This window comes from Cervus canadensis, chromosome 30 (genome assembly GCF_019320065.1).
Source record: "Cervus canadensis isolate Bull #8, Minnesota chromosome 30, ASM1932006v1, whole genome shotgun sequence".
Lineage (NCBI taxonomy): Eukaryota > Metazoa > Chordata > Mammalia > Artiodactyla > Cervidae > Cervus > Cervus canadensis.
The window spans coordinates 4080647-4102794 of record NC_057415.1 but is presented as its reverse complement, the minus strand read 5'-3'; the positions used below and the strand labels follow the sequence as shown (position 1 = coordinate 4102794).

The 22148-nt window shown below is 51.3% G+C and overlaps 1 protein-coding gene and 1 long non-coding RNA gene across 2 annotated transcripts in view; both read right to left on the bottom strand.

Moving 5' to 3' along the window:
- Positions 1-21297, bottom strand: part of LOC122431623 (liprin-alpha-1-like) — a 32214-nt gene extending 10917 nt beyond the window's left edge. Inside the window, exons 1-6 of the mRNA XM_043452867.1 lie at positions 21145-21297; positions 13873-14100; positions 12845-12946; positions 12211-12375; positions 11362-11555; positions 9509-9563 (exon numbers count right to left, since the gene is read on the bottom strand). Coding sequence (XP_043308802.1) covers positions 9509-9563; positions 11362-11555; positions 12211-12375; positions 12845-12946; positions 13873-14100; positions 21145-21297 — 897 coding nt within the window. The remainder of the gene's footprint in view (positions 1-9508; positions 9564-11361; positions 11556-12210; positions 12376-12844; positions 12947-13872; positions 14101-21144) is intronic.
- On the bottom strand, positions 4577-9467 carry LOC122432110. Its single transcript, XR_006266740.1, has 2 exons — positions 9335-9467; positions 4577-4619 (listed from the first exon to the last, which is right to left on the bottom strand). It is a non-coding gene; the product is annotated as an uncharacterized LOC122432110 (long non-coding RNA).
- Positions 21298-22148: the final 851 nt, after the last annotated feature.

Sequence of the window (22148 nt, the reverse complement as noted above, 5' to 3'; positions counted from 1 at the left end):
CAGCATCAGATCCTAGTCCAGAGTCAGGCCCTCCCCCAGCATCAGATCCTAGTCCAGAGTCAGGCCCTCCCCCAGCATCAGACCCTCCCCCAGAATCAGACCCTCCCCCAGCATCAGGCACTCCTCCAGCATCAGACCTTCGCCCAGCATCAGGCCCTAGTTCAGCATCAGAGGTTGCCCCCCAGCATCAGTCATTTCCCCCAGCATGAGGCCCTAGTCCAGCATCAGACCCTAGTCCAGCATCAGACATTCCCCCCCAGCATCAGACCCTAGTCCAGCATCAGGCCCTCCCCCAGCATCAGACCCTCCCCCAGAATCAGACCCTCCCCCAGCATCAGGCACTCCTCCAGCATCAGACCCTCGCCCAGCATCAGGCCCTAGTCCAGCATCAGACATTCCCCCCCAGCATCAGTCGTTTCCCCCAGCATCAGGCCCTAGTCCAGCATCAGACCCTAGTCCAGCATCAGACATGCCCCCCTAGCATCAGGCCCTAGTCCAGCATCAGGCCCTAGTCCAGCATCAGACATTCCCCCCAGCATCAGGCCCTAGTCCAGCATCAGGCCCTAGTCCAGCATCAGACATTCCCCCCAGCATCAGACCCTAGTCCAGCGTCAGGCCCTCCCCCAGCATCAGACCCTCCCCCAGAATCAGACCCTCGCCGAGCATCAGGCACTCCTCCAGCATCAGACCCTCGCCCAGCATCAGGCCCTAGTCCAGCATCAGTCGTTTCCCCCCAGCATGAGGCCCTAGTCCAGCATCAGACATTCCCCCCCAGCATCAGGCCCTCATCCAGCATCAGACATTCCCCCCCAGCATCAGGCCCTAGTCCAGCATCAGGCCCTAGTCCAGCATCAGACATTCCCCCCCAGCATCAGGCCCTAGTCCAGTATCAGGCCCTCTGCCAGCATCAGACCCTCCTCCAGCATCAGACCCTCCCCAGCATCATGCCCTGCCCCCAGCATTAGGCCCTCCTCCAACATCAGGCCCTAGTCCAGAATCAGATCTTCCCCAGCATTAGACCCTCCCCCAGGATCAGATCCTAGTCCAGCATCAGATGTTCCCCGCAATCATCAGGCCCTAGTCCAGCATCAGACCTTCCCCCAGAATCAGACCTTCCCACAGCGACAGGCACCTCCCGCATCAGACCCTCCCCCAGCATGAGACCCTAGTCCAGCATCAGGCGCTCCCCCACCCTCAGACCCTCCCCCAGCATGAGACCCTAGTCCAGCATCAGGCCCTCCCCCACCCTCAGACCCTCCCCCGGCCTCAGGCCGTTCCCCACTATCAGGCCCCCCACCTCCAGTATGAGGTGTGGCAGCTCCACTTGTCTGATGCTCCTGAGCACACTCAGGCAGCCCCAGAGCCGCAGGACAATGGCTCTTGCAGGAGGTGCATCTCCTGGAAGCACCTGCGGAACAGCAGCAGCTGGGCTCTGTTTCAGGTCAAGAAGAGGCGAAGGGGCACTTGTGCAGGAGGCAGCCGTGGCTGTGGGCATGTTCCCTGACTCTGCTTCCTCCCCGTGGGGGCTCTGCTCTCCTGCTCTCTCACGGGTCCCAGGACTGTGTCCTTCCAGATTCACAGTCGCCTTGATATCTCAAGCCCAAGTCCTGAGTTGCGTCCCAGTCTGGTGTGGTGGAGGGCTGGGAACACCCAAGCTCAAGGGCTGAAAGGATCCCAGGGGGACAGTCGGGCCCCAGCGGGGGGCAGGGCAGGGGATGAGGGTGGCCGCCCACAGAGGGCCCCGCAGCAGCACTGGAAGGACAGCCGTGATACCTTGGCTCACTCGGGGACGCTGCCCGGCCTAGCGCTCAGAGATGTTACCGCCAGCAGCTCTGGGGACGCAGGAAGCCCGGTGAGTGACACCACGCCACATGGGCTGTGTGTGTGGGCACTGCTGACCATGGCCTCAGTTTTCATTCCGGTTCCAACTGTCCCTCCAAAGGTTGACGGGCCCCTCTTCCGAATGGCACAGATGTTTTCTTTATGTGGGTGAACGCATCCCTGCTTGTTTCTGTCGGCACTGTTGTCCCTCATCATGTGTTTTCCTCGTTACAACCTGTACTTGCTGCTCTTCCAGTTTAAATTAGGAGCAGTCCTTATTTCCTGCATTTTCTAGTTGTCAGGGTTCATTGGGGCTTTCCAGGTGGCTCTAGCGGTAAAGATCCTGCCTGCCAATGCAAGAGATAATGAGAGATGTGGGTTCGGTCCCTGGATCGAGAAGATGGCCTGGAGGAGGGCATGACAGCCCACTCCAGTATTCTTGCCTGGAGAATCCCATGGACAGAGGAGCTAGTGGGCTACATTCCCCGGGGTCGCAAAGAGTGAGACACGACTGAAGCAGGTTAGCACACACTCAGGCTTTAGGTCAGTCACTCAGTTGTGTCCGACTCTTTGCCACTGTGTGGACTGCAGCACTCCAGGCTTTCCTGTCCTTCACTATCTCCTGGAGTTTGCTCAAACTCATGTCCATTCAATCAGTGATGCCATAGAACCATCTCATTCCTGTTGCATCCAGCAGAGAGGTGGCTGGGGCTCGGCAAAGTGCATGGTCCCACTGCGTGGGTGTGAAGCTGCCCTCACCACTCCCTGACCGCGTGACCATCACTGTGTCTTCCTCTGTAAATGGGGAGGTGGCAGCACCTGCTTGGGAAGGGGCACATCCAGCATCTGGTATATGATCAATGCACCACCATCTCAGCGTTGTATTTATTTATAAGAGGGATAGCATTTAATAACCTGCTCCTTTTTCTCTCTTGTCACTTAACTGTGGTCCAGACCACATCTGGTTTACTTACCGCTGTAAATCCCACACCCAGCACAAACAAGACACTCACACATATCTGCCTGAAGAGGCATGAACATACTCTGTCCTCAAGCAGATGAAGCCGAGCGAGATGGGGCCTGATGATAACACTGTGTGATGAGGAGACCCGAGGAGGACCTGTGTGGCTGTGGGGTGGGGTGGGGACATGGGCAGAACCCCTGAGAGCTCCTGGGGATGGGGAAGTTAGCAGGAAGGAGGAGGAGGGCCTGTTCCTTGCAGGGTGTCCACAGATTGTACCTCACCCCTCACTGATGAACACTTGGGCCGTTTCCAAACACTTGTCAGTGTTCTGGGGGAAACAATCATTGCCCAGCTCCTACTCAATCAACTTCACAGAATATGTTTCTAGCACTGGAGTATAAACATCTGCTTTATTCATTCCATCCTCCGTTCATCCACCTATCCAGCCAGCCATCTATCTGTTCATCCATCCATCCACTCACTAATCCATCCATCCATCCATCCACCCACCCACTCATTAACTCATCCGATCATCTCGGACCCACCGAGAAGACAGACGCCTCCTCCGCTCCTGCTCCCAGGAGGACCCCGAGCGTGAGTGACAGGAGCCTCATGGGGCAGCGGGGGAGACACAGAAGGGACATGCCTGCAGGCCCTCCTCCTCTGAACGGGGAAGCACCCACCTGGTCCTAAGGCCTCCTTGCCGGGGTGTCCAGGCCGGCCCCTTTCCTTCTTGCCAAACAAGCGGCCGATGGAGCACCTGATGCCCTTCTTCTTTGGGGCTTTGTCCATGGAGTCCTGGCTGCTGTTGATGCTGGGGTTGCCCCCGGGGCCGTCCTGAGAGTCCGTCGAGCTTTGGGGAGAGAAAACGCCCTTTAACCAGCGCCCTCGTGCAAACACACACCCCTCCCCAAGACCGACTGATAGAACCGGCCACCAGCAACACCCGTGCCTCCACCTCGAGCAGACAGTGGCGTCTCCTTCACCAACCACACCCCACACGACCACTGGGGGCTCCCGGCCACAGACATCGGCCCCGGGAAGCTGAGAGTCTCTGACTGTAGCTGCCCCTGAGGAGGGCTTGACTCCAGGCCAGCCGGTGCAGAGGGCGCTCCGACCCTCCCTCAGGGTCACCGCTTGTCAGGTGATGAGGCTCCCAGAGAAGTCGAGCTCCCCAGCTCTGGGCAGCTCCCCCCGCCTCCCGCAGGGTGACCGTCCCCGGCCGTGGCAGGAGAGCGACAGTCACCGTGCAGGGCTGCTGGTCAGGAGACCACTCGTGCCCTCCGTCGGGGGCTTCCTGGCTCAGGCCGGGAGTTCAGCAGGTGGTGGTCGAATGAGGGCAGTGTCAGCCACAGGAGGGGACAGAGTCTCCTGAGAGGAGACCCTTGAGGAAAAGGGAGGGACCCTCAAGAGCGAACCTGAGAGGCACGGGGCCATCACCATCAGGAACGCGCCCCAGACGGGGAGACCTCTAGCAAGAGCAGGAAGAAAGCTCCCACAGGAGTCTATCCGCAGAGATGGACACTTTCTAAAATCACTGAGGTCCCTGAGCTCTTTTCCCCCAGCATCTGAAGTTCACCACTAAACACAGACACCGCATCCAGTGCGATTCCTTTAAAACCATCCTTCCACCTCTTTCAAGACAAGAGGCGCAGGGCTCCTGAAACTGACGAGGCGCGCAGGCCCCTTACTTGCGGGCGTCCCTGATGTCCTCCGCGCACAGCGCCCCCGTGTGCAGCTGCTCCAGCCGAAAAGACTCAGGCGAGGCGGGGCTCAAGGTTTCACACTTGATGGTGTTCTTGTCATTTTGCACCTCTTCCCGTAGAGCTGGCATCTGAGGGAATGAGCTAAGTGTAAAATTGGCTAACAAGAGACTGTGTCAAAAAAGGCAATCATACAGGCCTTACATTATAACCACAAACATATTTGAAAATCTATTAGCTATGCTATCCGCCAAGTACAAAAAAATGCCTTGTACTCGCTTAATGCCATCTTAAAGGACTGTCTTGTAGAGAAGCGGGGCGTGGGGCAGTGAGAGCACCTGACTGAGTGCAGAGACCCCGGACCGGAGCCTCCCCGCAGCGGGGCTCCGCCCTCCCTGGAATGGGGCGACCAGATGGCCCCGCCGGGCAGGACAGCAGAGCGACGCCAGCCCCATGAACCCTGCATGGCACCAACTGCCCTGATGAAAGGACTGTGCTCATCGCCAGATGCTGCTCAGAAGCACCACTAGCAAGGGTAAGGAACCTCTCAGCAAGCCTTCCAGACCTTTCTGTTTGAAGGAGAAAAGGAAACAGCTTGTACCACCACCCAAGATCATTTGTAGTGATGATGCAGGTTACTGGAACCCGTGACATCAAGTGAAACACAGGAAAGGTACCTAACCCGGCATGCGAACACCATGTGTCTGGCTCGTATTTCTCTGTAACACACGACTGGGGCTACACAGTGAGGTGCTTACACGCAATTCAGTGTAATTTGCTCACTGTGGTCTACATAAAGCACCCCTAGGTCTTCACTAAGAGATGATCTTGTAGCAACCTAGAGCGGTGGGATGGGGAGGGAAATGGGAGGGAGGTCCAAAAGGGAAGGGATATATGTATACCTATGGCCAATTCATGTTGAGGTTTGACAGAAAAGAACAAAATTCTGTAAAGCAATTATCCTTCCATTAAAAAATAAACTAATTAAAAGGAAAAAAAAAGATGATCTCTCCTGGAGTCCCAGCTTTTCCGCTGGTCCCAGGTGTGAGGAAAGGAAAGACAGTGGTGGCAACAGTGTGGGGAACAGATTAACCCCTTCAGGGTCCAGACAGGTCTCACTTACACATTTGGGTCTGTGGTTAAGGCAGGGGAAGTCCGTAGAAGCATGCACGGCAAGTATTTTTATAAACAACGAGTGTGTTGTTTTAACCAACTAACCTGTGCCTTTGGAACGGGATTCTGTAAAGAATACTGATCCACTGCAGCCCCACAGAAGCTTGGTGACAACAAAGTGACTCAGTGCAAAATACAGCTGAGCCCGTTTAACAGCGGCTGGATAAACTGCACCCTCCCCTGATCTCTAACAAGAACCCTCAGGCAACAGAAGGCTACAGAGGCTAGAAATTATACCCACAGAACTGAACAGGGGTCAATCTCAAATTCAAGTTACAATAAGCATTTATAAAAATCAGAAAACAACACAGAACAGAGCGGGGAAGTGACACGCCTGGGTTGACCGTGGACTCAGGGGAGACAAACACCTGCCTCAAAGTCAGGGACCGCGGCCAGCCCCTTCCCCGGGCCTCCTCCTGAGGAAGGGCTCTGGGCCCCCAGCTTGGCCGCCCTCCTTCAGGAGGGAAGCCCGCCCCCCTGGTGCCCAGGTGACTAGGATGCGCAGGACCGTGTCCTCACGTAACAGGAGGGCAGAGCAGGTCACAGAGCCGGTGAGCGGCACACCCAGGCCACCAGCCCCAGGCTGACGGAGCAGCTCTGCTGTGCCCAGCAGAAGGGCTCCCAGGCACTGAGCTGCCTGAACTGGAGCGTGGCTGCCTGAGTCCTGCGGGAAGGTCCCCAGAGTGGTCGGTCAGTGGGCTGGGAGCGGGAGAGGGACAAGGACGGCCAGCCCTCGGGGCACTGGACTCCAACAACAGGGGCTCATCCAAGGGACCAGAGGGGAGAGGCAGCGAGCTCCCTCCTGCCGCTCCCTCCATCAGGGACGCTGTGAGGGACACGAGAGCCTCTGGAGGAAAGCGGGCTGGACGGCCCCACGGTTAAGTGTCCAGGCTCTGATCAGATGAGTCTGCACCGCACTGCTGGGTGTGTGAGCCTGGGCACGGGGCCCGGCCTCTCTAAGCCTCAGTGTCCACGTCTGCTGAATGGGGATAACAGCAGCCTGGACCTCACCTGGGTGTCTGCGGGATTAGATGACAGGCTCGGAAAGCACTCGACACGGTGCCTGGCGGGCAGAGTCTCCTGCACACTGCTACCCCCGTCATTAGAGGGCTTCCCCCAAATCTAACACCTATGGCTCTGATTCAGTCATTGCTTTTAAGAAAACACTAAGCGGAAATTCCATGGTGGTCCAGACGTTAGGACTTGGCACTTTCACTGCCGGGACACAGGTTTGATCCCTGGTTGGGGAATTAAGATCCCATAAGCTGTGCAGCATGGCCAAAAAAAAAATTTTTTTAAACATAATAAATACTACTATGTCTATTATAAATAAGCATGAGATGATTAGAAAGCAAACAAGTGGCAGAAAGGGAAACCGTTACAATTGTCTCATCGAATGACCGATTTCCAACAGAACCATCAGCATATTTTAAGTGGTGGGTGAGTTTCAAAACTTCCATTAAAACATCAATTATTCACCAGTACATAACCACACAGTGTTCCGTCACGTGACTCGATAAGCACTCTTTAACACTTCACAGAGAAACAAAGCCATGCTAAATTACTAAATAGTTTACCTTTCGATGATGCTTCCTTAATTAACTAGGCTGATAGATGCATGCAAAGAAATGGAGAGAAACCAGGTTGATTGCGACTTTGAAGCTAAAAATGCAAGAATCAGTATAGGCAAATACAGGAAAGCAAAAATGATGGCAAACCTATAAGTGACATTAAGACTTAGAGAACAGTAGCTGGAAACAGAACTTTTTTTTTTTTTTTTTTGACCACAGAAGTTAAATAAGCTATTCAAGATTTACTAGAGAAACACTATAAATTATTACTCAGGAAGATACAATTCTGTTACAACATCGTGATTTATTAAAGCAGAGCATTCTGTACAACAAAGGGCCTCAACAGCTGTCTGTTCTCAGCCAAACTTCTCTATAACTTATTTCTCTTAATAAAAAACATGTTATACTTTCAAATAGTAATTTAACTGATGAGGAAGTTACCATAATACCTAGTTTAACACTGAACAAATCTCACCACCTATTGGACATTAATGTAAAATCCTTACCTAGAATTTGATTTAAAACTTCTGAAAATAAATTCATTAAAGCAGGTACCGTATGAAAATGTGTAAGAATGAAAGCTAGCATAATAGCAGGTGGAGTCTTCACATTTTATGAACCATAGAAGATACTCTGTAAAAGAGTCTAGTAGAGACATTAACCATGCAAAAGCTGATGAGATTTACAGTCTTAAAAACAAGCACCAACACAGAAAGGAGATTGTGTCAAAAGCCCATTAATTCTACACTTAGAGGATCATTTCTTTATGTAAGCATACTCTCATTTATAAATTGCACAGGTTATGTAGTGTATGATCCATCTACATTATGCTTGTAACTGCATAGTGATACAATAATTCAAACTTACTGCTATGGGGGAAAAACACCATTTAATGAGCCATGAAGAAAAGCACAAACACGACTAAAGGGACACACACTGTGGACACAGCACTGCAGAGACCAGAGCAAGTGGGAGGACGGGAGGGGAGATGGATGGGGAAACTACAGCCTGGGGTTGGGGGGACGGGAGGCTGGGCTCTGGATTGACGACGGCTAAACAGACAACAGGATGAGACAGGAAATCCAAACCGACGATGAAAGCAGACACACCGTCAGAGAACTCCAACAACAAGGACAAAATGTACACACCTGTTCTTTTACAAATACTCGGAAAGAAATCAAGCACGAAACCACAGAGAAATCATCAAGAATTTTAAATATCAACTAATTAGCCAAAGATGCAAATTATATAAATGTGTCAAAAGCCCACAAAATGGACTAGTTACCACTTCACATGCATCTAAAATGATTCACACTTAATTTAATGATATGCTGACCAACAATGCAGCTAACATGAAATGGGTGGTAACAGAAAAAAGTGATAATACATGTGAAGGTACAAAGCAGAGGGTTGTAAACGTGATTTCATGAGGTAAACAGCAATGCACTCAGAAACCTAAGCTACACACGCAAGAAAGCTGGACCAGGGGCTTTAGAGCCGCACACTCTGTCACCAAAAGCCCTAGGTCGTCATCCCGTTTTCAGACTCGGGAGAGTGAGGAAGCCCGACTTCTTCCCTGGGGCCCTGGGGCACCGGGCTTTGAACCTGGTTTCACACGCAGAGCGGGCCTGAGTGCGCGGCCAGGTCCATCAGCAAGCAGACCAGTTTAGATTTTTGGTTTTCTTCCCACCGCATGCCCTGCACCGTGCAGCCAGGCATCCCCAGTGGAAAATGTGCTGCACGGTTTTCACACGCCATGAGAACTGCCATGAGAACTTTCACAAAGTTGTCTGCTCCCTGAGAACAGAAACTTTCCTGCAGCTGCTGCGCCCAGCACAGGCCAGGCCCAGCTTTACAGAGGCAGGCTCTGGCTGAGCTCATGATGACGTGCTAAGCCGGTGGTCCAAATATCAAGACTAACTGGTCACTGTGCGATTACGGAATGATTAAAGACTAGGCAGTTTTAAAAATCATAGACCTCTGAGTGTGGAAAATGTACCTGATTTTCTTCTGGGTAAAAAGACAAGAAAACAAAAAACAAACAAAAAAAGAAAACCAGTATGCTGGGGGAGGGACGTGGCAGGGAGGAGGCAGACACATACCAGAGGCATGAAGCCCAGCCGGTCTATGTTCCGTGCTGGCCTTCGACGCCTCATTCGGGGCGTGGCGGGCACACTGCTGGGCGGGCAGGAGCTGGCAAGCGAGGAGGCAAAATACAGGTCGAGGGAGCTCACTGATTTAAAATGACGAAGGCTGCCTGAGCTCGCCTTGCCCACCCTGCTCTCAGTCTCCTTGGCCCGCTGCTCGGTGTTCTCCTCTTCTTGGATCCACCTAAAAGAGAGCAAAACTCGTCACCTGCCTTTGTCAGCACAGGAACGTGTCTGGACAACAAATTTGGGCTTGCATTCTGTGTCATGATTAGCAAATTCCAGCAACAGTTGCTCAATTAACATCGCAGCAAAAAGGTTCGACTTTCCCTCTTTTGAATATTCTCAAACTTAGTATAACTTAGCATTGAGTCTTACAAACTGGCCCCTGATCATTCACGTTTGATTTGACTCATTTACTCTAACATTCTGACGGGGCCTGGGTGGCGACTCTCTCCCTGTGAGGAGACAGCTGAAGTGGACAACCTTCAGCATCCCTGCTCTCAGGGCTGAGGTGCACATCAGGGCCTCGAGTCTTTTCCACTGGGAATCAGGAACTCTGCACCATCAAAACAGTGATTCACAAACAAGCTTGACTTTCTAAACACAAATCTCCAGACCAGATGAAGTGCTGAGTTGATCTTTTTTTTTTTAAGGGTGTATATGTACCAACACATCACTTGATGAAGTTCTCCCCCAGGTTTGTGAGAGTTTCTGGATTCATGTCAATGTGCCGCATTCACCTAGAATTTACGGTGACGGCTCTTCTCCCCTAATGGGTCATGGATGATTTTATATAGCAGTTTAAGTATTAGATTATGCATATAAAATGATTTTTTAACAAAAATACAAGATTCTTGCAGGTCGTAACCTCTCCAGTTTCACTACTTATATGTCCTGAAAGATTTTCACTGGTGACAAGTTGAAGGACAGAATTTACCATTTATATCAAGTCAACATATTGCATAAGGAAAAATCACTTTTACCTGACAACGTGCTGTAAAAATAGAAACATTAATATGTTAACCGTTCCATATTTCCTGCGGGGACGGGGAAAGACAACCTTTCTGAGCTCGTCTGTGCTCAAACACGGCCCAGAAAGCAGTCTGTCTCGGCGCCAAAACTGCAGGCGGCACCACCTGCGTTTGCTGGTTGTGCCGCTCACCCCTGCCTTCCCCCTGAACCCCCCGCGCTCGGCCAACAGGAACGGGCACCTCGGCCTGGGCTGACGTGACGAGAACAATCCGAGCAGCAGCTCTGCTGGGTCCTGCGCAGGGTCACCGGCCCGCGGCCACTCTGAACGGAACCTCAGGACAGGAGGCACGGCTGTGCGGGTGTGGCCCAGGCAGGCCTCGGGGCCCCCGGCCGCCCGGCTGCACCCAGACCCAGGGCCCCCTGCTCACCACGAGGCGGGCCTTCAGATTCTATCCCGCTTTGTAAACTGTTATAACTGCCAAGACGGTGTCTAAAGAAAACATCTTAAACATACTGATGAGTTGAGAAAAACTCAAACACATGTCCTTGGACCAGTGTCTTACAAGAAGCCAATCTTCACACTGTGTTAAGTTAAACAGGAAACTGCGGATCTGAGGGGAATTTGCCAACCCCAAACCTCAGCTTTTCTGTTCCAGGTGCTTCTCACCAGAGCGTGGGAGGCTCCGAGGGACACACGAGGGCGAACCCTCAGTGCTGGTGGGTTCACGGGCCACAGGGGAACCACCTCGGCACGTCTCCCACCTTGGGGCTCAGAGCTGTGGGGGGGACACCCCACAACACCCCCCGCCCACAGAGTGCTGACACCAGCTGTGGACAGAATGCCCTGGCTGACTCAGCTCTCTCATCAAGGGCGATCTCAGAACTGAAAATCCTTGAAGCAGGGCTGTAGTCAGTGTTCTCACTATGGAACACTCAGACTTCGTCTAGGACAAGACAGCTCCTCGGAGAAGCCCAGTTTCTGGGGAGCTGAGTTCGGGCACACCCACCGGATCTCTTGGTTGGTGGCGTCCAGCTTCTCCTGAAGAATCGCAGGAAGAGTCCTGGCATCAGCCTGCCCACTGGGCGGCAGCTGAACAGCCGAGCTGAGGAGGGTGACCCCGTCGCCCTCGCCGTCAGACACGCCTTCGTCTCTTTCGAAGGCCTGGGCCACGGTGGCCGGCACGCGGGCCTGCTGTCTCAACTGAAATAAAAGGGGCCGAGTCACTGTGTGTTGATCTGGGCATATACGTTAGTGCACTTCTTCCTGTATACTCACCTGATGATATGGCCACTGTAACAGAATATACCCAGTGTCTCTCATTGATCTCAACGACAATGATCTCAATCTGCTTATTCACAGCTTTAAACTCTCAGTTGGAGAGGGAAAAAATGTTATCCTAAAACCATTCTATTACCCAGTTTTTAATTGCAAATTGATAGCCAGAAGATAATAAATCTTGAGACATTTATGCCAACTAATACTTTGAACTGGGGGCTTCCCAGGTGGCTCAGTGGTAAAGAATCCGCCTGCCAATTCGAGAGGGCAGGTTGGATCCCTGGGTCGGGAAGATCCCCTGGAGTAGAAGATGGCCACCCACTCCAGTATTCTTGCCTGGGAAGTCCCAGGAAGAGAGGATGTGTTGGACTACAGTCCACAGGGTTGTATAAGACTCGGATAAGGCTGAGTGTGTACTCAGGCAATGCTGTTAAACCATATAAAACTCTGACTTCTTACAGAAAAACTGTATTCACAAGAATTCAAGAAGCTCAAAAGTCCACTAGTTCCATAAATACGTGCATCATCCACCTGACCAGGCAGCAAGTGTACAAATGCAGGCCGGCCGGGTGGCTGGTACCTTCTCGTCCAGGGCCTTGTGGTGCTCAAATAGAAACTTCAGCGCCCTGAGCACCTCCACCTCGCTGATCATGCTGGCTGGGGACTGCGCCTGCTGCTTGTCCGCCGTCATCCGGAGGGATGGTACATACCGGGAAACGAGGAGCTCCAGGTGTTCAAGCAGCAGCTGCAGGGAGGGGTCAAAGGAGCACCTTCAACCTCACACTTGAATTCAGGGCCGAGAACTCCTCTCAGCCTCACGCTAAAGCCAAAACCATGCTAAGGCACGTCGGAATCCCGCCAGTTCAGTCTAAAGTTAGAGTGGACTTCCCCAGTGGCCCAGGAGTTAAGACTCCACACTTCTGCAGGGCTCATGGGTTTTAATCCCTGGTCGGGGATCTAAGATCCCACATAAACTGTAGCATGGCCAAAAATGGAAGTTAAGAGAACTCCCCCTCAAATGTACTAAAATTACATTGGCTCTCATCATAAATTTGAAGCAAACTATGAGAACCCCAAGCTGATCCACCTCGGTCTGCCCAGTGGGAAGATGTGAAAAATGACTTGAAAACCAGACAGACTTTAAAGACAGCAACAAGGAGCCCAGCGGTGAGCCCCGCGGGCACAGGTCAGCACGGGAGACTCCGCCTACTGACCCTGGTGTTGTTCCTCTCTGCTCTCAGCTGAGCAATTTCTTCTTCTCTGGCAAGAAGCTGCTCCCTGCACACCTTCAGTTCTTCATTATATGTTCCCAACTCCTAGAAAACAGTTAAATGAGGAGGTATCTAAATGCAAACACAAGTGAAAAAGAGAGCGAGACCGTGAAGGCTGACCCTATCAAGTCTCTCCAGGCTCCACACAAAGGATCTCCCTGCCCCTCCGGAGAAAAGAGGGTCCGCTGACCCCAAGACCACACAGACAAGCACAACTCAGACTGGCCTTCAACCTCCGCCTCGACCTGGCAGGCACACGGAGAAGAGAACCCGGAATCCAGCCTGCCTTCTCCAGACCCAGGGAAGTCTGAGAAACTTTCCTAAACATAAACCAAACAACAAAATGGATAAACAGATTCTTAAACGACATGCAGACAAGTGACCTAGGACCCCTGAGGAGAGTGAAGAAGAAAGGGAAGATCTACAAGGCCACCAGGTTTTGGAGTGTTTCTCTGGGAAAGAGGCTGATGGCACACCAAGGCCATCTGCTAGCCTGACTCCACTGAAATTACCCAGTCATTCAATAAACTGGCTAAAATGTTAAATTCGTGTTATATGTATTTTATCACAATTTGTGTGCACGCGGGGCCATCCACGTGGTGAACTTGCTCAAACCGAACCACAACGAGACTTTCATTCTTCCATTTTTCTTTGTACAAGTAAAAAAACCCTGGCTTACACATCCCCCACTACATACTGAGTATTCAGCACCTAGAACACTGCCCAACACTTGTAAGAGGCATGTAGTAGACATGTGAAGCCATGAGGGTATATGTTACACACGTAAGCAGTAGGTACCCATTGTTAACATGCTGGACACACTGGTCTGTGCTTTGTAAGACGGGAGACATTAAGGGGCTTAGCCTTTCTGCTTCAAGGACTGACTCTCTAGCTCGATCCAGATGCCCCAGAGACTGTTCCAGCCAGTGTATCCCTTCTTGTGGGGCCCCCGCCCATCCTCCACGCAGCACCTGCACAACCTCTAACAAAGTCAACCTGCTGGGGTCGATCCTGCGCACGAAGGCCAAAACGCCCTGGCCGGCAGGGCCCACAGCCATGCTAACAAATGAAACACAACCCCAACGCTTCACCGAGTGAGGGCCAATCCGACGGTCCCAGTCCCTGGCTGCTCTCACCTCAGGACACTCTGCCTCCAGGACTTGGGTCGAGGCCAACTTCTTCGTCTTCTTGGCCTTTGCCTTGGGGTTGCAGCATTGGAAAAGTGCCCATAGGCGGGCCCTTCTGCGACCCATCCTCGTGGATGGGGGCAGCCCCCCACTCGGGGGCAACCGCTGTTTCCCAGGCAGTTACCTCAGCACCTGAGCTATCACCACCGATCTCACACTACGACCACCGATCTCACACACCGCTCTCTCACACACCGCTCTCTCACACTATGACCACCAGCTCTGCTGTCTCAAGAAGAAATGGCACGAAGGCTCTGCCTCCAGCACGTCTCCCAGGAGCCCGGAACCTGGAACCCACTCCGTCACAAGGGGCTCCATGGTAACAGGGGGGCTGGGCTCAGGCCCACCATCAAGGGTGCAGAGAGGGGGGAAGGGCTGCCAAAAAGATGGCAGGTGAGTGTGGGGTGCGGGAGAAGGAAGGCCGTGCCCACCGCTCAGGCCCAACGTCAAACATGACCCTGAAATGTACTGGGTCACAGTCGAACCGAACAGTATAAACTGCTTCAGAAACCACCACCGCTAGGAATGAGCACATCTTCTAAGGGGGCTTCTGCCCCCTCCACCCCTGAAACAAGCCTCCAATGAGGCTACTGAAAGGGCACCCCTGAACTCAAGGGCACCCCTGAACTCAAGAGCGTCCCCAGAACCCATGCCAGTGAGGATGCTGGCTGCCGCACTGGCTGCCCCTCACTCTCACCCTGAGCTTGGTCATTGCCATTTACTTCTCCAGGGGATCTTCCCAACCCAGGGATCAAACCCAGGTCATCCGTATTGTACACAAACACTTTACCATCTGAGCCATGAGGGATCTACTAGCGTGTCAGATGAGTGCAAACATGCGGTAGTTTAGCCTGCCAGGCTCCTCTGTCTATGGATTTTCCAGTCAAGAATACTGCAGTGTGTTGCCTTTCCCTCCTCTTGGGGATCTTCCTGACCCAGGCATTGAACCCAGGTCTCCTGCATTGCAGGCAGATTCTTTACCATCTGAGCCACCAGGGAAACCAGGAAATGCAGGTCCCTGCTTTGCGCTACAGACCAGGGCATACAGGATGGGGGTGAGCTTTGTCTGGACCACTTCTCTTCCACGGGGTCTTCCCTCCCTCTGCTGACGACATTCCCCCTCTGAGGATGTCATGCTCCCTCTGAAGGTGTGAATACTCTGCCAGGGTCTGCCCTCATTCACCTGCAGAATTCTGAAGAGCTCTGTACTGACCTGCCCCTGTCCCGGCCCCAACATAAAACCCTCTGACTTCTCAAAGTCCTGGGCCTGACTTTTCTCCATCATGGGGCAGAACAAGTACATGGAATCAGTTGTGAGCAACCCTGACATCATAACTCCCCCAATCTCCAGACCGAAATGAACGAACTGTTGGTAAAAACCAAAACAGTGCATGGGTATTTTTATACGTGTGTGTGTATGTGGAGAAAAAAAATACCTCTCTTGGTTAACCCAGATAATCTATTTCTTCTAGGAAGCCTCATGTTCTAGTAAGAACATGATCAAGAACCTAATATAATCTATTTTCAAATATATTCACAAGCTCTTGGCTCTCAGGATGCTGGTGATTGAGGTTTTTGGGAGAGAGGGTGGTTGAAGGGCTCCAACATAACAACGGATACTTGCCGTCTTGGGAATGCACTTATCTTCTCACGGTTATCTTCCTAACTGTCAGAGACAGCCCCACAGGAGCTGTAGTGTCCATGTTGGGGTGGGGAGATTGGGGAAAAAGTGAAATGTCAGGAAAAAAGGTGCAGAGCTGGAGAATGGGAGTTTCCTATTGTGAGATGTCACAGGACAACTGGTGCTGGTTTGGAGGAACAGGGGGATGGCTGAGCAGGAGCAGACTGGAGGAGAGGAGAGAGGGAGCTGGAGGACGGCGGGGATTACAACGGCAGGTTGTGCTCCCGTGGCATCAGGGTGCAGCGGAGGGGCAGCCCCTGGGAGTGGATACAGCCCTGTACTCAGCACCGTGGCTTTGGGAAGGGGACAGAAGCCTGACCGTGGAGCCTCCCAGGAACTCAAAGGGAGAAGAGCTAGGGCCTAAGGTCCAGGAGAGAAAGAAAACGGGTCTCTGTGCGGTTGAAGGGCTGAATCACCAAGCCCACTGAGAAGGATACAGAAAGGCCAGTGGGGACAGAAAGAGAAGGTGGCCCCGGAGTGTCACGAGGCTCACAGGTGAGGGGCCACAGAAGGACCGCAGCAAGCAAGACACCTTCCCGACAGCTCTGTCACAGCCAGTCTGCACCTCCAGGGAGCCCAGCAGGCCCAGGTGCAGCCCAGAGACACCACAGCGGGGAGGCTGTGCAGGAGCCCGGCCAGGCTGGGGCCCCTCTCCCAGGGGAAGGGCAGGGAGGAGGTGATGGAGGAGGGGCTGAATTCCAGTCTCCAAGAAACCTGGTGCCTGGGAATCCTGAGTCTGGCAGGAGACACGCCCATGCAGGATGAGCCTGAGGCATAAAGAGGGGAAGGAAGGAGTGGATCACCCAGCAAGGACAGACAGCCCTGCCCCTGCACCACTCACAGCTTCTCCAGAGGAGACTGCAAGGAGGGGAGGGAAGTACACACAGGCTTCTCTTTATATAAAGTTATGTGTTTTGGTCATGGATTCATGAATATACGAGTCTTTTCTAGCTAGTGGATAATGCAGCTATTTCTTGTATTGTTTGATAATACAAACAAACTTTTCAAACAGATCTCCAACTGTTTCCCTTTCCAGGAGAAGAGAGAAACCAGGGACTCTGTGCTTTCTTTAGGAAATGCACATGCAGAGGCCATCTGTCCTGTGTTCTTTTGACCTATCTTCAAGCTCACCGATCCTTTCTACTACCTGTCAATTGCACAATTAAACACGTGCAGTGTGGATTTTTCACTTCCGCTATTGGACTTTTCAGCCCTACAATTTTGTTTTGATTCCTTTTGATAGTTTCTATTTTTATAGACCATTCCCTGAGTAATCCTCACTTCTTAAGTATCTGCTCCAGCTTTGATAACTATGCAGCTGAGTAGCCATCATCCAGTCAAGACACAGAATACTCCCAGCACCCCACACAGTCTCTTCTGCCCCAGTAGGCCTTTCCCACCCACCCCATCAGGAGACAGGCACTCCATCCCAGGATATATGTGACTCAAATGAGGAATATATATGAGGGCACTTGGGAAAATAGAAGTAATAGTTATTCCACAAATGCGGAGACGCTTTGCACCATCATCAGTAGTCTAAATAAAGAAATGAAAGCATGCGATAGTCTCCAGGGAAGGTGAAAAGATAAAATTAAGTACCAATTTTGATTTTTTGAAACCATCTCAAAACTGGAGGCTGCATCCACAATGATAAGAATTTCTACATGAAACTAGGATCCCAACCTCATTCTTTTCTTAAAATTTACTTTAGGACTTCCCTGGGAGCACCATGGATCAGAATCTGCCTGCCAATGCAGGGGACACAGGTTCCATCTCTGGGGCAGGAAGATCTCACATGCTGTGGAACGACTAAGCCCATGCACCACAACTACTGAGCCAGAGCTCTAGAGCCCTCGAACTGCAACTAAGGAGCCCCAGTGCGGGAACTACTGAGGCCACGTGCCCAGCGCCCGTGCTCCGTGACAAGAGGAGCCACTGCAATGAGAAGCCCCCGCACCGCACTGAAGAGCAGCCCCTGCTCACTGCAACTAGAAAAAGCCCGCATGCAGCAATGAAGACCTGCTGCAGCCAGAAATAAACATCAATAAATGAATCATATGAAAAGTTTTCTTCACAGGAAAAATGAAACAAAGGCCCACAACATCAGACCGAAAGTACCGCATTCTAGGAACCAAAGCCAGACGCACCTGTGCCCAAGTGTGTGTGTGGGTGGGTCACAGTAAAAATACACTGGTATATTTATAAGGACAAAATATGCTTGGTGGGCTGGCCCAGATTCTACTCTTCTAGAAAGTCACCTACTAACGTCATCAGCAAACATACATGGTTTTATTTTCAAACATGCTCAGTGTGATAATTTTGAAAAAAATCAGAAATTTTTAGTTTTAGGAGGATTATTACTCAATATTATAACAGCCACACAGTGGAATACATGCAGCTTTTATTCAATCATTCAACAACCACAGGAGCACCCACTCTGTGCTGCCTGCTGTAGGTTTCAGGAATATATTGACAGCTAGTGAAAACAAGACAGAGAATAAGTAGCATAACATCTTTTAGAGCAACCAGTCTACCACAGCTGGCTTCCTTCCCCTCCATGAACCTGGTCTCCCTCCTTCACCACTTCCTCCTGGGGCAGGAGATGGGACCAGAATGGCCTTTTCCTGTTTGTACTGCAGTCCTGGGCAAGCAGAAGGACCAGGACCCCACAAGGTCCATCACAGCTCATCAGCACGGACTCTGGTGTTTCTCTAGCCTTACTTTCATTACTTTCTGTTCTAATCTGTATTATCTCCTTCCTCTGTTTACTCTACTTTTAGTATGTTCATTTTCTAGTGTCTCACTGTATAGTATTAGGTTATCGATTTGAGATTTTCCCTCTTCCTTAATGCACTCATTTACAGGCATAAATTTCTTTCTGCATTTTCAGCTGCTTGAGCTACATCCCATAAGTTTTGGCATGTGGTATCTTCAGTTTCATTCAGCTCAAAAGACTTTACAGTTTCTTTTTTGATATCTTCTTTGACTAACTGGTTATTTGAGAGTGTGTTGTTTAAATTTTATCATAGCTATGAAGTTCCCCAGTTCCTTCCTGTTTGTGATTTCTAATTTCATTCCACTGTGGTGGGAGGCTATGTGTTCTATTATGGCTCTCCTTTTAAATTTATTTATTTTATGAGCTAGTATATGGTTTATTCTGGAGAATGTTCCAGGTACACTTGAGAAGAATGTATTTTGTTGTTGACTAGAGTATTCTACAGATGTCTGCTAGGTCTAATTGTTTTATAATGTTGTTCAAGTCTACTATTTTCTTGTTGATCTTCTTTCTGGTTCATTATGAATCCTTACAGATTAAGGAAATCACATTTATAAGTGTGTTTTGTGTTCTGAGTACTTTTTTCGAGTTTGTTTTTATCTTTGTCACGATTTCTTCCATTTGGCTTTCTTAATATTTATACAGCCTTTAGGCAAGTTTTATAGTTTGTTGTCATACTGAAGAAGGTCTTCCCCTCTCCAGAGTGGTAAGACATTTTTTCTCATATTTTTGCAGTACTTTTCTGGTTTCATATATTATGATGAATTCATTGATCCACCTAGTTTTAATTATCCAATAAGAAGAGCATAAGGAAGAAACATCATCATTTTTCAGAAGTCATCCTAGTTGTTGTATCATCATTATTGAAGAGTTAATTTTTTATCATTGACAGGAAGTGTCATCATCATAACACATTATTAAGGAAAGGTTTTAAAGGTTGGGTTTTTTTTCATTACTAACAAATATGAATTAGATATGAGAGAGAGAGATCCTGCAAGGAAGAGTGAGGTATTCTGAAGGAGGAAAGCCCAGGAGGTGAAGGTCAAGCCTAGGGACATGGGGTCCCCGGTTGTGACAGCTCTTCCAAGTCTTCAGCTCAGTTCCAGATCACAGAACCCCCTTCCTTAGGGTCACTGACCCTCCACAGGTCGGACCCATTTTTCCTCTTGTTTTCCCGCCAGGGCCCAATGGCATGAGCTTTGTTTGAAGGCTCTTCCCTCATCACTATTTCCGTGCCTCTTTGTGTCTCCCAAGGACGACGAGCTCCTTGAGAACAGGAATTAGGATTTCCTTCTCTAAGTTCTAGAGGCCCAGGTGGTGCTGTTCAATAGAGTAATCACCAGGTCTTTATGGGAATGGAGCACTTCAAACAGCTTCTCTGAATCAAGAAGTGATGCAAGTGAAAAATACATTCTGAATTTCAAAGACAGTATTTAAGAAAAGAAAGTCCATCAATGTTTTATATTGATTGTTGTTTAGTCACTAAGTCATGTCCAACTGTTTGCGACCCCATGGACTGTAGGCTGCCAGGCTCCTCTATGGGATTTTCCAGGAAGAATGCTGGAGTAGGTTGCCGTTTCCTCCTCCTTGGGATCTTCCCTGGCCAGGGATCTAACCTGTGTCTCCTGCATTGGCAGACAGATTCTTTACTGCTGAACCACTGGGGAAGCCCGATAATGTTACTACCCTTTTTCATTTTCATTAAAGGGTGATATGATAGCCCTTGGATTTCATTGATTTTTGCTTTACGTATTTTTAAAGCTCTTTTATTAGGCACAATATATTTATGGTTAAGATGTCTTCCTGATGAATTGACACTTTTAACACTATAAATGGTACCTTTTAAAAAATCTTTGGTAACATCAGGTGAAAACTTGAAATAGTCTTCTCTGGACCTGGGCAGTCCCTCAGCATTGACATTCAGTTACCTCTGTTCTGTCCGCAGCCTGCCGGTCACATTTCCCACCACCCAGATCAATACCCCCATGCCCCTCAGAGCAGGACCAAACACTAGCATTAGTGCAGGCATCTTAGACCCCACAGCACCCACGCATTCAGGGGCAGTCCTGTCTGCAGCCTGCTGAGGAGCCCTGTGCAGGGGCTGTGGGCCCCCGGGACAAGGCAAGGTCCTTTGTTTCCTCGGGGCAGTTCTGGCCACAGGAACCTGAGGCAGACAGCGATTCCCGTAAAGTCGTCAGGGTGAAAGAGTCTGGAAAGGCTGCAAGGCAGATGTGACAAAACTCCCAGTGGCAGGGAACAGGCGTGGACATGTCGGGAAAAGTCCACAGAGCCAGGATCACAGACAAGGACGAAGTCAAAGTAACGGGGTGTGTAATCTCCATTACAGGCTGTTTGAGAAGGGACAGCTAGACCAGCCTAGGACCGGGTAGGAGAACGCGGGCTCTTCTCCCTCTGGGCCCGGGTCGGCCCTGCCAGGCCCTGACCCTGCTCCTTCCCTCCATTCAGCCCACGGTAGGTCTCGGTCGGACATCCCCCGGCCGCAGCTGACCCCGGCTTGCACACCGCCGGGTCTTTTCCCGCTGCCATTTACCGGCCACCCGGCGCGCCTTCCCGAGCCAGTACCCGCGATGGTACTCACCCACGACACGACACCCATGACGAAGACGAGGTACCCGAACCGAAGTTTGAGGCCACCGGAGCGCCCTGCGGCGGCGCTCGAGGAGGCCGGTGCCCTCCGTCCCCGCAGCGTTCGCTGTCGAGGTCCTCGCAGGTTGATGGCAGGCACAGTCATGAGGAATCTTAGCGGTCGTCCGTGGAACTTGGAAAGCCGGCCTCTGATGGCCAGACGTCGGAGCTTTTCGGTATACCCTCGCTCCCGCGCACTGTACCCACGCTTTCGGAGGAAGCAGGCGGCGGTGGCCCCGCCTTGTCTTCCTCAGGGTATTGCTCAGTCAGTGCAGGGAAAGGAAGAAGCTCCGTCTTCATCTCACCCGCGAGTTCAGCGCAGCCTGAGTGCGTGCTCAGTCGATCGGTCGTGTTCGACTCTTTGCTGACCCCACGGACTGCAGCCCACCAGGGTTCTCTGTCCATGGGCTTTCCTAGACAAGAATACTGGAGTGGGTTGCCGTTTCCTCCTCCAGGGGATCTCCCCGATCCAGGGATGGAACCCTCCTCTCCTGCATCTCTTCCATTGGCAAGAGGATTCTTTACCACGGAGCCACCTGGGAAGTCCGATGCACGCAGAGTTGGCATTAAAGGTTCTTCCTGAACCGGATCCCTTCTCAGGGGCAACGACCTCCTGAGCTACCACTGGCCCTCCGACTGGCCCGCCTTCGGCCGGCTCTCAGCTTCGGTTCCTCCCAGGCTCATTGACAGTATGGGTGCACAGGTAGCCCTGCCTCCAGAGTCACGTGGCAGCTCTGTCCCCGTGGAAAGTTGTTGAATCAGAGGTTTGCTCTTAGCATCTTAGTAGCCAGGTGCCTGCCTGGAGCAGATCCTCAGTGAACAGGTGGGTGGACAGAATGAAGGTCACTGAGATGGCCATCGGTGGGTCTGAATTCAAGTCACAAATAGGCTTCAGATCTCCTCCATCACTACCTGTGATGCGTTGCGGTAATGCCAGGGTCCACGTCTGACTTTCAC